Raw genomic sequence first — 15,939 nt, 5'->3', positions numbered from 1 at the left:
GAAGGTGACCAGAATGCCATTTGGCACCAGCCGCGAGACTAGATCTGATCAATCTAAGTCTATGAGTATGAACTGATGAAGCCTACGCAAAACGTCTTCCAAGAAAAAGCAAACAGTCCAGTTGCGATCAATTGAATGCCCTGAGAAGTTAATGAATCCACTCCATCCCATTTAAAAAAAAATGTTTTCATGAGCGCTTTTATATTTGCCTCTAAACCTTTCAAAATACACCCAAATCTGCACTGATGCAAGTAAATAAACGGTAGCCTAATAGGACTCCAGACCATCGCCTGAAACCCGGAAGTGCTTCTAGGTCACGTGATTGCAACCCAGCTATAGGACAGGACAGAAGAAGCAGGTTATTGTCATAAATAAAGGATTACACTTTCACACACTCAGTAACAAAGTGCGCAGTTTACATAGAATACCTATTAAAATGTACTTCCAGAAGTATTCCATTTGAGACACAGCATAAGACTATTGGACGTCATCAGCGTAAATGTCCACTTTGTTATAGAATCACAAGCATATACATTTCAAAATAAGGGACATTTCTTTGATATATGTTACAGTCTGGTCTTTCCACCAGACACGCCTGCTTACTATAGTGCGACCATATTATTTAATTGGCATGCTTTTATTTTGAAAGCCTGAGTTGAACGCTAACCTTAACATTAGTTTACATTAATTATTAAAATGGAAGGATTTCGATAAGAAAGGGAGAGTCCCTGAGAAAACGGGATTGACAGGTATTTTTTTATACGTTTTTAATTAAAAAAAAAAAAAAAGCATATTTAGGATGCAATAGCTCAGAATTTAATTGTTTCAAGAAACTACAAATTGTCACAATCAATTAAAACATGTACTTCCAAACAGAGTTACATTGAGGTAAATGCTTTTCATGTTGAACATCACACATTTTTATGTTTTTATTGCAATTTTCAAGCATTTAGGGATTTTTAAAGCGAGGTTTCATGAAAAAAACAAGTTTCCTGCTCACCCAAGACCCTGTTTACACTCTCACTGTGGGAACTAAAAGAAATAAATCATAAAAAAAAAAAAAAGATAATTCAAGCTGCTGCACCTTAACATGAATGGTAAATCATACTTTGAAAACTCCTGGCTAATGTTGCTTTCTTTCAATCCATTTATTCAGAATCAAAATCAGCAAGTGTACTTTTTGTACAAAATTATACTAATTTGGTGAAACTCCTTGAACATAAGAACATCTGTTGTAGAAAAAGGGAGCAGAGCTTGTTTGGCAATACTTTTTTGAGTTTTCAGACTTCTTTGCGCAAAGCCACGCGCACGCTGCTGAATATCTTGCCTAGGGCTTCGAAGAAAGGGTCGCAGAAGGTCTGAATGCAGAGCGAGTAGATGCGACTGATGCACTGCGACTCGATCAGGCAGCTCTTGATGCAGGGCACCACCGCCCAGATGTGGAGGAAAGAGATGAAGGCGAACAGGAAGCCCCACAGCAGGGCCACGGGGATGCCAAAGATGGCCGACAGGATGCGGTAGCACCAGTACTTGGACACAGTGAAGGTGGTGTAGCTCAGCTTCCAGACGCCGTCCAGGCTGTGTGTACCGTCTGGCTCTGCTATCACGTCCTCAAACTCCACCTGGGAAGAAATGCGATGATTGACGTGCTTGCATTAGTGCTGGGATTCAAATGGATTGGTTGTTGTGCGATATGACAAACAAACATGTTGTAGCTTGTGATCGACTTGTTTTGGGTCATTACCTTTCCCCTCTTGTGTGCATCCCAGACTATCATGTGCAAGTTAATAAATAGTTTTTCTTTTCAACACACAAATGTGTTTATACAAATGGCTCAATTGTTGTGCGTTATGACAAATAAATGTAATGTTGTGATGTGTATTTCTGGTCTTGTCATCCTCGTCCGGACAGAAGGGTGACGTCGGGGAGACACTTTACTGAACCAAAAGTTGCTTTATTACAAGCGAGCGTCATTATACAGGACTGCAGTACCTGGAGGAGGTCAAGTCAAAAAAATGAGCACTCCCAACTTGGAGGAGCCAAACCACCTTCTTATATTCCTTCTTTCTCTGTCTGGGTGTGTGTTAATTCAGGAGAGTATAACCTGACCATGTAAGGAGATGTTCATGTGTAAGTGACCGGAAAACAACCTATATATGTGTGTAACTTAAAAGTTGACGTGATAGACATGGAGTCTTTCTTCCAGGATAGAGCTATCACTTTTGCATTCCAAAGTCTGAATTTATTGCCTCTTCTCGTGAGAGTTAACCCAGTCCATATGTGAATGTCCAACTAAGACTCCTTAATTTATTATGGACTCAACAATTATTTACTTGAACCTGGTGGTTCGCTTTCTCCAAGTTGAATATAAACATTCACCATATGTTGAACATAATGAGTCAATTAATTAAAGCCTGGATGGCAACCGAAGAAGTTTGGTGACTCTGGAAAGACAGATGACCTCCAGGAAAGACTGGCGTGGGTGGATGAGGCCAGCAACCTCATGCACAGCACTCGCAAGAGGGCACCAACCCAAGCTACGGAAATTCATAATGAGCAATACCCCCAGAGTCGCTCGAGAGGGGGGGAGCATGAGAGACTCAACGGGACGGACACAACGGTAACGGCCAGGAATGGATCACGGACAAAGAGACGGCTCACCCAAACAACAATGACTGGAGAAGTATTGGAGGTAAAGTGTCATTGCGGAAAGACCTGCAAAAACACAAGAGGGCTTAAAATACACCAAGCCAGGACCACATGTGGAAAAGGGGGGACACAGGTGCAGCGCACAGCGGTAGCACCTGGTGAGACGCAGGAGAGCTCCAGGCAGGAAGCGCCCCACAGCACTGGAGATCTCTCAGCACCTGTGCCACCTCAAGACCTCAGGCGGGATCCACCCCATACCTCTTCAGAGAGCCAAACCCACCCTGCGAGAGAACGAATTAAGTGGCCCAAGATGAGTGACACCAAAGAATGGAACCAACTAGACGAAGACCTCAACAAAGTGCTAGAAGCCACACTAGCAGGAACAGCTGAACAGAAAGTCAATACACTCACAACAATAACGTACAATCTGGCAAGGGAGCGTTTTGGGATGGAGGACAAGAAGGTTAACACCAAAATGGCGCATCAGCCAAGCAGAAGAGAAAGAGAAATCCATCGCCTAAGGAAGGAAATTAAAACTCTAAACAAACAGTTCAAAAGAGCCACAGTCGAGGAAAAGGAAGGCATCAAGGATCTGACAAGGCAACTCCGGGAACGTCTTTGTAGACTCCGTAGAGCAGAAAGCATTCGGAAGAGGAGGAAGGAGAGGGAGAACAGAAGAGCACAGTTCACCAAAGAAACTACAGATTCACCAGGAAACTACTGGGTGAAGCAAAATCTGGAATGCTGACCAGCTCGAGGGAAGATGTGGAGGCATTCTTAAGGGAAACCCACAATGACACCTGTAAAAACCAGGCCCTGGGTGCCAACCATAACATCGACAGCTTGGAAAAACCAAGAAAGGAGCTCAACATCAGTGAACCATCGTGGAAGGAAATCCAAGAGGTGGTGAAAAAGGCCAGAACAGGATCTGCCCCCGGCCCCAGTGGTATACCCTATAAGGTGTATAAGAAATGCCCGATGCTCCTTCGGAGGCTGTGGATGCTGTTCCGGAGGATCTGGAAAAAGGGCACCATTCCATCGTGCTGGAAGAGGGCAGAAGGCTGTTTTGTGCCAAAGGAAGAGAACTCCTCAACCATAAATCAATTTCGTACAATATCACTTCTAAACGTAGAAGGCAAAATCTTCTTTTCTGTACTGGCAAAAAGGATGACCTCATACATGACGGAGAACGGATATGTTGACACCTCTATCCAGAAAGGTGGAATCCCAGGCTACTCTGGATGCCTGGAACACACCGGAGTTCTCAGTCAGATGATCCGGGAGGCCAAAGCAAGCAAAGGCAACCTGACTGTTGTCTGGCTCGATCTGGCTAACGCCTACGGAGCAATCCCTCACACCCTCATTCACACTGCACTAGACCATTACCACATCCCTCTGCACATCAAGGGAATGATAACCAGCTACTTTGGAGGCATCCAGATACGGTTCAAAACAGCCAATTTTACAACTCAGTGGCAAAACCTGGAAAAGGGAATCGTAACTGGATGCACAATCTCCCCCATCCTCTTCATCATGGGTATGAACCTCCTCATAACAGCTGCTGGGAAAGAAGCCAGAGGACCAGCAATGGAATCAGGCATTCGACAACCCCCAATAAGAGGTTACATGGACGATCTCACCGTGACGACCACAACCCATGTGGAGGCGAGATGGGTGCTAACAGTTCTGGACCACATGGCAACATGGTCCAGAATGAAGTTTAAGCCCAAAAAATCAAGGAGCATGGTGATCCGTAAAGGTAAACTGACGAACAGGTTCTAGCTGCAAGTGCAAGGAGAAGTGATTCCATCGATTGAGGAGAACCCTATAAAGTGCCTTGGAAAGTGGTTTGACAGCTCACTTACTGACAGGAACAACATCACCAGTACAGAAAAGCAGACAGAAGAGTGGCTGAGGAGAATTGGAAAATCAGGACTCCCTGGTAAATTTAAAATATGGCTCTACCAATATGGACTGTTACCAAGACTCATGTGGCTGTTGACGGTGTATGACGTCCCTATGACATGCGTAGAAGGAGTGGAGAGAAAGATCAATAAGTACCTCAGAAAATGGCTGGGAATCCCTCCAAGCTTCACATCAGTAGGCCTCTACATAAGATCAGGACAGCTCCAGCTTCCCTTGTCATCCGTGGTGGAGGAATTCAAGGTAGCAAAGTGCAGAGTCTTAATGACATACAGAGACTCCCAGGACGAACAAGTCAGACACGCAGGCGTCACTACAAGATCAGGACGCAAGTGGGCAGCTGACACGTCTGTCGCACAAGCTGAGAGCATGTTGAGGCTACGTGACATCATAGGGACGCCATGCACAGGAAGACAAGGTCTTGGAACTTCCCATGTCCAACAGTGGAGTAAGGCAGAACCCAGGGAAAGAAGAGCTATGATCCAGGAGGAAGTACGAAACCTGGAAGAGGAAGGTCGGAAATCAAGAGCAGTGGGACGCTAGTCCCAGGGAGCCTGGACCAAATGGGACCTCCCCAAGAGAAAGATCACGTGGGCAGATCTATGGAAGCTGGAACCATTCCGCATCTCTTTCTTGCTGAGATCAGTGTATGACACACTCCCGACTCCAACAAACTTGCACAGATGGGGCATGAGAGAGGATCCACTATGCAAGCTTTGCGGACAGAAGGGGACCATGGCGCACATCCTGTCAGGGTGTAAAACAGCACTCACAGATACAGATGGCGTCATGACAAGGTGCTCATGACACTGGCTAACACCCTGGAGCAGCAGAGATGCAAGAAACGGCAACCACAAGGGAGAACAAGATCAATCCAGTTTGTGAGGGAGGGAGAAAAGCCACCAACCACAGCAACATCAAGGAAGAGCCTATTGCAAATGGCCCGTTCTTGGGACATGAAGGTAGACCTGGGAGGAAGGCTGCAGTTCCCCCAGGTTGTCCAGACAACCCTAAGACCGGATGTGGTGCTGTGGTCTGAAGAGGCAAAGAAGATCATTCTCACAGTCCCATGGGAAGAAGGGTGCGACCAAGCCTTCGAAAGGAAAAGTGCCAAATACCAGGACCTTTTGAATGAATGCAGGGGGAAAGGATGGCAGGCATGGCTGCTCCCGGTCGAGGTCGGCTGCAGAGGATTCCCTGCCCAGTCGGTATGGAGAATGCTCACAGCCTTGGGAATAACAGGGAAGGAGAGAAAGACAGCAGCTCGCAGGATGGGGGAGGCAGCAGAGAGAGCCTCTTGCTGGTTATGGAGCAGGAGAGACAAGATGAGCTGGAAGCCAGGAGGAGGAGATAGGCAGTGACTTGGCAACCACTGCCGGCCCACCAGCGGTAGGGTGTTATGGTTCAGGGTCGAAACACCCAATGACCGCTGGATACCATCTGATGATATCAAGTCCTCCTGGCCAAGGCTCCATTCACCTAAGGTGAATGAAGAGGAAAGCATCTCCGGATGTAATATAATCTTCAGTTGCTTGTGATTGACTTGTTTAGGGTCAATGCTCTTCTCCATGTTTCCGTCCCTGACCATCTTGTATAAGCCAGGCAGTAAGTAAGTAATTTTGATTAGTTCATGCAAATATGTCGGCTGTTGTGCGAGACGAAAAAATATATATAATGCAGCTTGTGATGAACTTGTTTGGGTCAATGCCCCTCCCCTCTAGTTTGCGTCCCTGACCATCTTGTAAAAGAGAAGAAGTACTGAAAGTAATTGTGTTCAAACATTATGTGTTCATGCAAAGGGGTGGGCTGTTGGATCGACAAACAACTGTAATGTACTGTAGCTTGTGATCGACTTGTTTTCAGTCCCTGACCTTCATGTATAAACTAAGAAATAGTATTTATTTTTCACACTTGAAGTTTATGCAAAGGGCTCGACTGTTGTGCGTTACAACAACAAAAAAGATGATATAGCTTTTAATGGACTTGTTTTGGGTCACAGCAACTCCCCTCTTGTTTGCACCCATGACTATAATGTACTAGCTAAGAAATAAGTATTTGGTCGTAGCGTTATGTGTTTATGAAAAGGGATAGATACAGTAGTTGTACAATACAACAAACAAATGGGATAGAGTTTGTGATTTACCTTAAGTTGTTTTGAGTCACTGCCCCGTCCCTCTACTCTAGTTTGCAACTCTGACCATCAAGTACAAGGTATCAAGTAAGAATTATATTTTTGCGTAATGAGTTTATGCAAATGAATACCCTATTTTTGGTTGTTGTGTTATTTTGTGTATTCTTTGTAAATGGACAGGCGATATGTGTGATATGACAAATGTATGTGACGTAGCATGATTTATACGCAGACTTCAACTTGTTTTGGCTTTAAAACTTCTACAATGATGAACTATGGTGGCCCTAAAAGCTCAATAAATATGTTATATATACATATATTAAATACTGTATCTATATATGTAAATATTACATATATGTTATATTTTATATTGCTACTGTGGTACATTTTTAGTCTACTTTATACCTGCATTATCCTTTTCATCCTTACCCTTTCCATCCCTTGTAACTGAGCTACTGTGTGGAACAATTCCCTTGTGGATCAATAATTTTTGTCTAAGTCTAAATACTGGACATCTTTTTCTTTATTATGTTGTGTACGTATATGGATAGGCAGTCACAATGTGACACATAAGTGATGTAGTTTGTTACCAATGTAGACTTGTCTTTGCTCACTTCTACAATTCTGAAATAGGCTGGCTGTATAAACTACATCATCATGTAGCTGTTTAAGCAGACCATAGTATTTGCATTTCTTTGCAATAAGTTGTGTATGTATACTGAACAAAAATATAAACGCAACACTTGTTTTTGTTGGACTCAAAGATCTAAAACTTTTACTATATACACAAAATACCTAATCCTCTCAAATATTGTTCACAAATCTGTGTTAGTGAGCACTTCTTATTTGCCAAGATTATCCATCCCACCTCACAGGTGTGGCATATCAAGATGCTAATTAAACAGCACAATTATTGCACAGGTGTGCCTTAGGCTGCCCACAATAAAAGGCCACTCCCAAATTTGCAGTTTTGCTTTATTAGGATCTAGGGGGGATTAGAAAAACAGTCAGTATCAGGTGTGACCAGCATTTGCCTCACACAGTGCAACACAACACCCTTTGCATAGAGTTGAACAGGTTGATTTTGGCCTGTGGAATGTTGGTCCACTCCTCTTCAATATACAGCATCCCAAACATGCTCAGTGGGTGACATGTCTGGTGAGTATGCTGGCCATGCAAGAACGGGGATGTTTTCATCTTCCAGGAATTGTGTACAGATCCTTGCAACATGGGGCCGTGCATTGTCAAGCTGCAAATATGAGTTATACATGAGGAGAACGCCTTTCCAACGTGCCAGAATGTAAGCATTTGCTCACACAAGTTGGTTACGACGATGAACTGCAGTCAGGTCGAGACCCCAAAGAGGACGACAAGCATGCAGACTAGCTTCCCTGAGACGGGTTCTCACAGTTTGTGCAGAAATTATTTGGATGTGGAGGCTGGTGCGGTCACACGTGGTCTGCGGTTGTGAGGCCGGTTGAATGTACTGCCAAATTCTTAGAAACGGCTTTGGAGACAGCTTATGGTGGAGAAATGAAGATTCAGTTCAGGGGCAACAGCTCTGGTGGACATTCCAGCAGTCAGCATGCTAACTGCACGCTCCCTCAAAACTTGTGACATTGTGCTGTGTGATAAAACTGCACATTTCAGAGTGGTCTTTTATTGTAGGGAGCCTAAGGCACACATGTGCAATAATGCTGTTTATTCAGCATCTTGATATTCCACACCTGTGAGGTGGGATTAATTATTTTGCAAAGAAGAAATGCTCACTAACACAGATTTAGTGAACAATATTTGAGAGGCCCTAGGGTGTGAATGTGAGTGTGAATGTTGTCTGTCTATCTGTGTTGGCCCTGTGATGAGGTGGCTACTTGTCCAGGGTGTACCCCGCCTTCCGCCCGAATGCAGCTGAGATAGACTCCAGCACCCCCCGCGACCCCAAGAGGGACAAGCGGTAGAAAATGGATGGATGGATGGTATTTTGTGTATGTTTTGGATCTTTGAGTTCAACTCATGAAAAATGGGAGCATAAACAAATGTGTTTTGAAAAACTTGATACCACACACTGACTTTAATTGATGGTGGCCCTATAAGAACGCTCAGTACTGGACTGGAAGTGACGTGTGTTCACCGCAATGTCTTCTTGTTTAATAAAAAATGTTAACTAATCATAATTTATATTTGCTCCTTTTTAAAGCAAGCAGCAAGTGAATGTGACAGTTTATTATTAACACCTAGATGCCTATTTGTGCGACATACGCAGCTGGTCCTTACGGCTATAAATAGAAGAGCATGCAGTTTATTTACACTAGTGCTAAAAATGGCGGCATGTGCATGCAATACATACAGTACTGCACTCATTGAGTAGTGGGGGACGTTTTTTATTTATTTTTTAAAGTCAACTGCAGAAAAGACCAGGCATCTATTCAGAAGTAAGTAATTGGGATGTTTGGATCAAGGTTTTATGCTGCCGATTCCGATATCAATCATCCATGAGTGATGTCAGCCGGTACCAATACCAACACCGATCACATGTAATAACTGTTATTATTTCAATGTATTTATGGTGAGTGCTATAGAAAGTGAAACAATATCAATACAATATTTATACTAGTTCAGTATTCTCTTGTATTATATACATCCATCCATCCATCCATTTTCTACCGCTTGTCCCTTTTGGAATTGCGGGGGGTGCATAATTGTTACAAATTGAAAGAGTAAATTAAATCACGTTCCTAGGCGTAATGAGTAATGATTCAATTAACTGGAAATCTCATATTAAAAATGTACAACATAAGGTGGCAAGACATGCATCAATAATGGATAAAACTAAATATGTATTTGACCAAAAATCACTTCATATTCTTTACTGCTCATGACTGTAACCATATCTGAGTTATTGTGCAGACATATGGAGAAATAACTACAAAAGTACGCTTCAGTGTTATAATCGTGTAACAGAAAATGTCAGTTAGAGTAATACATAATGTTGGATTAAGAGAACATTCAAACTCTTTATTTGTTGAATCGTAAATATTGAAATTCCATGATATAATGCAAACAGCTGAAATTATGCACAAAGCAAACTATAACCTGCTATCCAAGAACGTAAAACAATTATTCTCAACAAAAGAAGAGAAATATAACCTTACAGAACATTTTAATTTAAAACATGTGTATGCATGTACAACATTTAAGACCTTTAGTATATCTGTATGTGGAATCAAATTATGGAAATGATTAAGTAAAGAAATGAAACAGTGTACTAATATGATTGAATTTAAGAAACTCTTCAAACTCAAAAGTACAAAGAAGAAGAACCATGATAAACATTCTGAATTTATTGATAATCTTATTTATCTCACTATATAAAATACAACTTACGTCACTAATTATTATTCACTTGTTTATTTGTATATGTTATTACTTATGGAGTATATTGTGAATAAATTGAGAACAGGAAGTGAACAAAAGTGTTAGCAATTGCTATGTAAAGGAAAAGGGGTAGGATTAAATAAGCGTTGCTTCTTCCTACTCCTTTTCGAACATGTTGAAAAAAGAAACTGGACATTTTAACGTATCATGTTGTAATTGTATTGTTCGATATAAACTCAAACCATAAACCAACATAAATCATTGTTTGATCAAAAAAAAGTCCATAGTACACAATAACTAAACAAAAGCAAAAACTCTACTACTAATCCTTTGGTTTTCACCCTGGGGAATAGTTCACTGGTAACTATTCCCCAAGTTCATGAAACATAAAAAAAAAAACAATATACAAAAAAAAGATTTTGAGAATATCAACTGAATCACTCTCATATCGAACATATACTGATCCTATTTTTATTTCTTGGTGTAGTCTGAAGCTACTTTAGCGCTTTGTTTAGTTATTAGCATATCTGCTCCATACTTGCTCTCGGTGTGTAACATGTTTAGCCTCGTCCTCCAGTGATAACATTACTTGATAATGATAGTTAAGATACTAAGAAATGCGGTTTATTTTGCGGTAATCATTATTAACTTAGGGGAGCAGCTCCACACTGTGTATGGCAACACATAATTAGCTGCTAGCCGCTTGTCAGCTGGGGTACTAAAAACAAATAGAGTGAGGGGAGGGGATCAAGCGTTGGGACTGGCATTAAAAGGCATTAATCGGCAATGGCGAAAACATATTTTTTGATAAAAATAGGCTGATACTGATTGATCGGCACATGCCTAATAAGTAAGGTGTTAACTATTGGGCAGGTCTTCATTTATACTAATAAATTCAATACTTTTTGTGTGGCGTTTGCATGTTCTCCCCTTGACTGCGTGGGTTCCTTCGGGGTACTCCGGCTTCCTCCCACCTCCAAAGACATGCACCTGGGGATAGGTTGATAAGCAACACTAAATTGGCCCTAATGTGTGATTGCGAGTGTGAATGTTGTCTGTCTATCTGTATTGGCCCTGCGATGACGTGGCGACTTGTCCAGGGTGTGCGCCGCCTTCCGCCCCTCCCCCTCCCTCCCCCATTTCCACGTAACAAGTTCCTCTTTAAACTCACACTCCAGTGGCATTGGTAAAAACCCGCACATTAATTCCTCTGAGAGGCTCCAGTTTGTGCTGCTGTTTTGGTTAGCAAACACACTCTAATGAGCTCTGCAGTTCACACAAGTATGTCATTGAGGGTCAATTTGAGAAGATGGCAGCCATTAGAGCGGAGGTCACATTTGAAGAAATGCACTAGAGCAGACTTGGGCAAAATACGGCCCGTGGGCCACATGCGAGATTCTCAATCCAGCCCGCTGGACGTTCTACATAATTTTTTTAGACTTTTAACATCAAAACTGTAGCCGCCATTATGATGTGCAGTGCTGTTTTTAAATGACCGCAAGTCTTGAACTATAGAAAGTATTTCAATGGTTGAAATCTGCGCTTTTGGGTGTTATATGAGTTATTATAGCAATCTACGTCACAACAGCTCAGACGAGGAACAAAGCAGAGTGGGCGGGGTTTGTTTTCAGAGCAGTCAGCCCGAAACGGAAACAGATGCGGAAGCACATTTTTACGTGATGATATATCATATTGTAGGTTTTTATTACACTTTGCATTCATATTTGGCTGTTTTTTATTTACATTTTTGTTGTATTTTGCTTGATTGTAAAAGATACACAACTATCGAGGAGCTGGTCTGAGAAGTAAAAAAGGAGTGACGTTCAAATGTTGTCAATATTCAGTGTTTTATTGTTCATATTTAATATTGTAAATTACGCTTTCTTTATTTTCATGTACATTTTGGGTGTCCCATTCAGTAAAAAACTGTAAAATTCCATTCCGTTCTTTTGAGGTGGTCTTTCATAACGTTTTGTGACTTTTGGTATTAGTGTTCCTGAAAAAAAGGGACCCAAACACACATAATGTATAGCAGATTTTTACAGCTAAATGTGTACATATAATTTATACACACATACACGTTGGCCCCCCCAGACACATATTTTTCTCTCAATGTGGCCCCCGAGTCAAAATATTTGCCCAGCTCTGCACTAGATCCACCCGAGAACAAACATCCACTGCAGAGGATGCTGGCTCCCAGGAAGTTAGCCATAGACAGGAGGAGTATGTGACGTAAGAAGAGGAGCCTAACGTTGTCGTCTGCCAGATAGTTTATTGTAAAATCTGTCTGCGTTCCCGCAGCTGAGACTCAGCTACAGAATGTTAATGAACGTTTCAGTCAGGCAGACGCCCTGCACATCTAAAAACCTCTCCCTGTCATCCAAACCAGTGGCGAGGATCCGTTTGGGAAGTCAGGACGGGACGAACAAAGCAAGCCGTCTGAGTCATTCTCTGAATAATTTGCTCCACATGGATTGTTTTGTTCTTTGCGAAAAGTCTTTCCTGAAGGTGATGGGCTTACTTTAGCTTTGCCAAACGACAGCAACAAAATGCTAGAAAGCATTATAAATTCATAAGAAAGAGATCTTAGTGTAAGAGACAGGCACTCTGTGACATGTACTACGCTTATTATGGGATTAGAATACATATGGCACTACTGGGGAGGGGGTGAACGTGTTCCACCCCACTTTCCTACAAACATCGCCGATAAAAATATTTCATGTTCCGTTTTATTTAGACTAATTCACTTTGCGGTGCACGTAGAGTCCGACGTTTGTGTGCTACACTAGTGGTGCGTTCAATGAATGTCTGGATTTTTAATCGGGGTCGTAGGCGTGTCTGCCAGTAGCTGCAGGTGATCGGATTATTGTCTACTATGACTGAGGCTGGGCACCATTTGAAATTGAACGATTCCTCATTTGGATTCCAATTCCTGACGATTCTTGATTCTGGGTCTTAAATAATGTTTGTTAATGGCGGCTCTGTCTTCATTATTGGAGGATGTTATTTATTTTTCGTTGTTTGGTCCTTTTACTTCCGGTCGGGCATCAAGACTAAGAATTAAAAATAAAAGATTTGAACGATTCACGGGGAATCGTAATATTGGTCTCTGTTCCCATCAATGTTTGATGCCCAACCCTAACTACGACTCGTTTGTGAACAAGATGAGACACCTTTTAGACCTCGGGGCCCGACTTTTCCACTACAGAGCGATCTGGGGCCCACTCAAAGATTAACTATTTACCTTTGATTTTAATCGTGTTCAATAATTATATCTAACTTACTTAAAGTTTACAACCTTGTCAAATGATATGAAATAATATGTTAATCACAAAAAATATTATTTATTTAGCACATAATCCTGATTAGATTAATAAGTATTAACCAAATATACTGCATAAGTAAGACTCAAAAATAAGAGGCAACATTTTTTTACATGCAATTATTTAGCGCTAAAACACAAAAACTAAATTAATAATAAATGTTAATTAAAAAAACTGTAAATAAAAATTAAAGTGAAAATGAAAATAAAGCTTTACCCCTTTAGTTTTGCGCTTAATAAACTTCTCTATGACTTTAGCTCCAGACTTCTGTTTGTTAGAGATGGTCATTACTGCCACAAGTGGTGAAAAAAAAGAAAGAAATCAACATATTTTTGGTGGCCCTCTAGGGGGTGCTCACAGCCCAACAAAGTGAAGTGAAGTATGGGTTATACTTCTATAGCGCTTTTCTACCTTCAAGGTACTCAAAGCGCTTTGACAGTATTTCCACATTCACCCATTCACACACACATTCACACACTGATGGCGGGAGCTGCCATGCAAGTATATTTATATAGTGCTTTTCTCTAGTGACTCAAAGTGCTTTACATAGTGAATCCCATTATGTAAGTTATATTTAAACCAGTGTGGGTAAAGTGTCTTGCCCAAGGACACAACGGCAGTGACAAGGATGGCGGAAGCGGGGATCGAACCTGGAACCCTCAGGTTGCTGGCATGGCCGCTCTACCAACCGAGCCACGCCTCCCCAAAGAGGGTGACAAAGGCTCAAAACTTGCTCCCCCACCCTCTTTTACAGTATCTGTATTGATCCACAAACCATAGTATTTTTTATTGTCTTTTTTGCATTATGAATTTTAAATAAACAATTATGCAATGCGACATACACACCCGTTACATATGTCAACATTAAAACTTTAAACACAAAAGGTAAAAAATATGGAAATACTCGATTCACTCCGTCCCCGCAACCTGTTGTCAGAATCTCTGTCCATAATTGTGGCGGTAGCGGCAAGTTATGAGTTGTAAACCGCAATACTGTTTTGTTTATGTTAATGGATAGGGAGTTGTGCTAGGTGACAAACACGTGATGTAGTAGTAGGACACTAATGCTAACTGTAACTCTAATAATAAACATACAGTATTGGTAAATCAATACCACTTTGGCAGAAGAAAGTGAGCACTATTAATATCAAAGCTACATTTTTGACGCATTCCATAGGATCTCACTACAGTAGATGCTACTGTTCTCTTTCAAAGACGTGTATTTACAGTATATTTCATGTCTGGTTAACAGTGATTATTTATCATACTTGCTTCACCCAGCCTAGCAGAGTCTCAGGTCTGTGTGTATTATTAGCTCTGTGCTAAAGGCCAATGTGTGGATGCCTGCTAACAATCACAGAACAAACAGTTGTCAAATCTAAATACAACGTGGCGGTTCTGGAGATCGCTTACGCCATGATTCCCAAAATAAATGCTGAGTTCCGGATAGGCAACAGGAATAGTTACCGGTGTACTTTAGAAGCTTTTGTACAGTTTTGCAATCTTGCAGAAAACTTGTTGCATGCACTACACAGTCTTAATGAGGCGATATTGAACAGGAGGCAGCACAAACCTTCACCACATCGTCATTGATCTGCTTGGGGTCTCTGTTGATGAGATCGATCTCCTTAGTATGGCTGTCCTTGATCTTCTTCTCCTCATTGGCGTTGTACTGGTACTGGTCTGCCATGTTGGGGGGTGGGGGCCGCAGGCAGGGTCCTGGATGGTCAGACGGTGAGGGTGAGCCTTTGGAGTGCACACTGCAGCAACAGCGGATCACCGTCTGAACCCCTGAATGCACCGCTGTGACACTCCCGTTGACATGCCAGTGGACAGCTGCTGGTAAAAATGGAGGCCTGACCTCCTACCCTGCACGCACACGCACACGCACACACACACACACACACACACACACACACACACACACACACACACACACACACACTCACACTCACACTCACACACACACACACACACACACACACACACACACACACACACGCAGACAATGTAGCGCGCACAGACAGAGAAAGTATGCCTTAAAGGGGAGCCCACGCTTGTGTCACATTTCACACGGGCTTGCAGGAGACCAACTGGGCAGGGTTTGCACAGTGGCACCAATGTACACCACACACAAACACACACTCCTGCATGTGGAATGATGTGTTCTACATCCAATCAGCTGGGAAGAAGAGCAAGGAGGTTGAGGAAATTAAGTGTTTGACTTATAAACTTCATATACTGTACAACCCCCCCCTAAATGATGTAGTTCTTGAACTGTCAGTGTTTGCCATAGTTTATATATAGATTGTTATGTAAATAGCGTCATGCTAGCAAAAACAGAACAGGGGGTGGGCCAGGCCCAATGAGAACCTCTAAGTCAGGGGTCACCAACACGGTGCCCACGGGCACCAGGTCGCCCTCCAAGGACCAAATGAGTTGCCCACAGGCCTGTTCTAAAAATAGCACAACTCACTAGTGAGCTGTGTCTAAAATGTAATTTTGTTCTGTTGTTATTCTTTTTTTAATCACATTTGT

The 15,939-nt window shown here is 42.1% G+C and overlaps 1 protein-coding gene across 1 annotated transcript; it reads right to left on the bottom strand.

Moving 5' to 3' along the window:
• Nucleotides 1–785: 785 nt before the first annotated feature.
• On the bottom strand, nt 786–15,247 carry cav3 (caveolin 3). The gene is made up of 2 exons (XM_061932586.2): nt 14,975–15,247; nt 786–1,622 (listed from the first exon to the last, which is right to left on the bottom strand). The coding sequence occupies exons 1-2, from the start codon at nt 15,089–15,091 to the stop codon at nt 1,281–1,283; spliced, it is 459 nt and encodes a 152-aa protein (XP_061788570.1). The 5' UTR covers nt 15,092–15,247; the 3' UTR covers nt 786–1,280.
• Nucleotides 15,248–15,939: the final 692 nt, after the last annotated feature.

The sequence above is a fragment of the Nerophis lumbriciformis genome, linkage group LG38 (genome assembly GCF_033978685.3).
Source record: "Nerophis lumbriciformis linkage group LG38, RoL_Nlum_v2.1, whole genome shotgun sequence".
Classification (NCBI taxonomy): domain Eukaryota; kingdom Metazoa; phylum Chordata; class Actinopteri; order Syngnathiformes; family Syngnathidae; genus Nerophis; species Nerophis lumbriciformis.
Note: the sequence above shows the minus strand (reverse complement) of the source record. Positions and strands in the feature narration are given on the sequence as shown.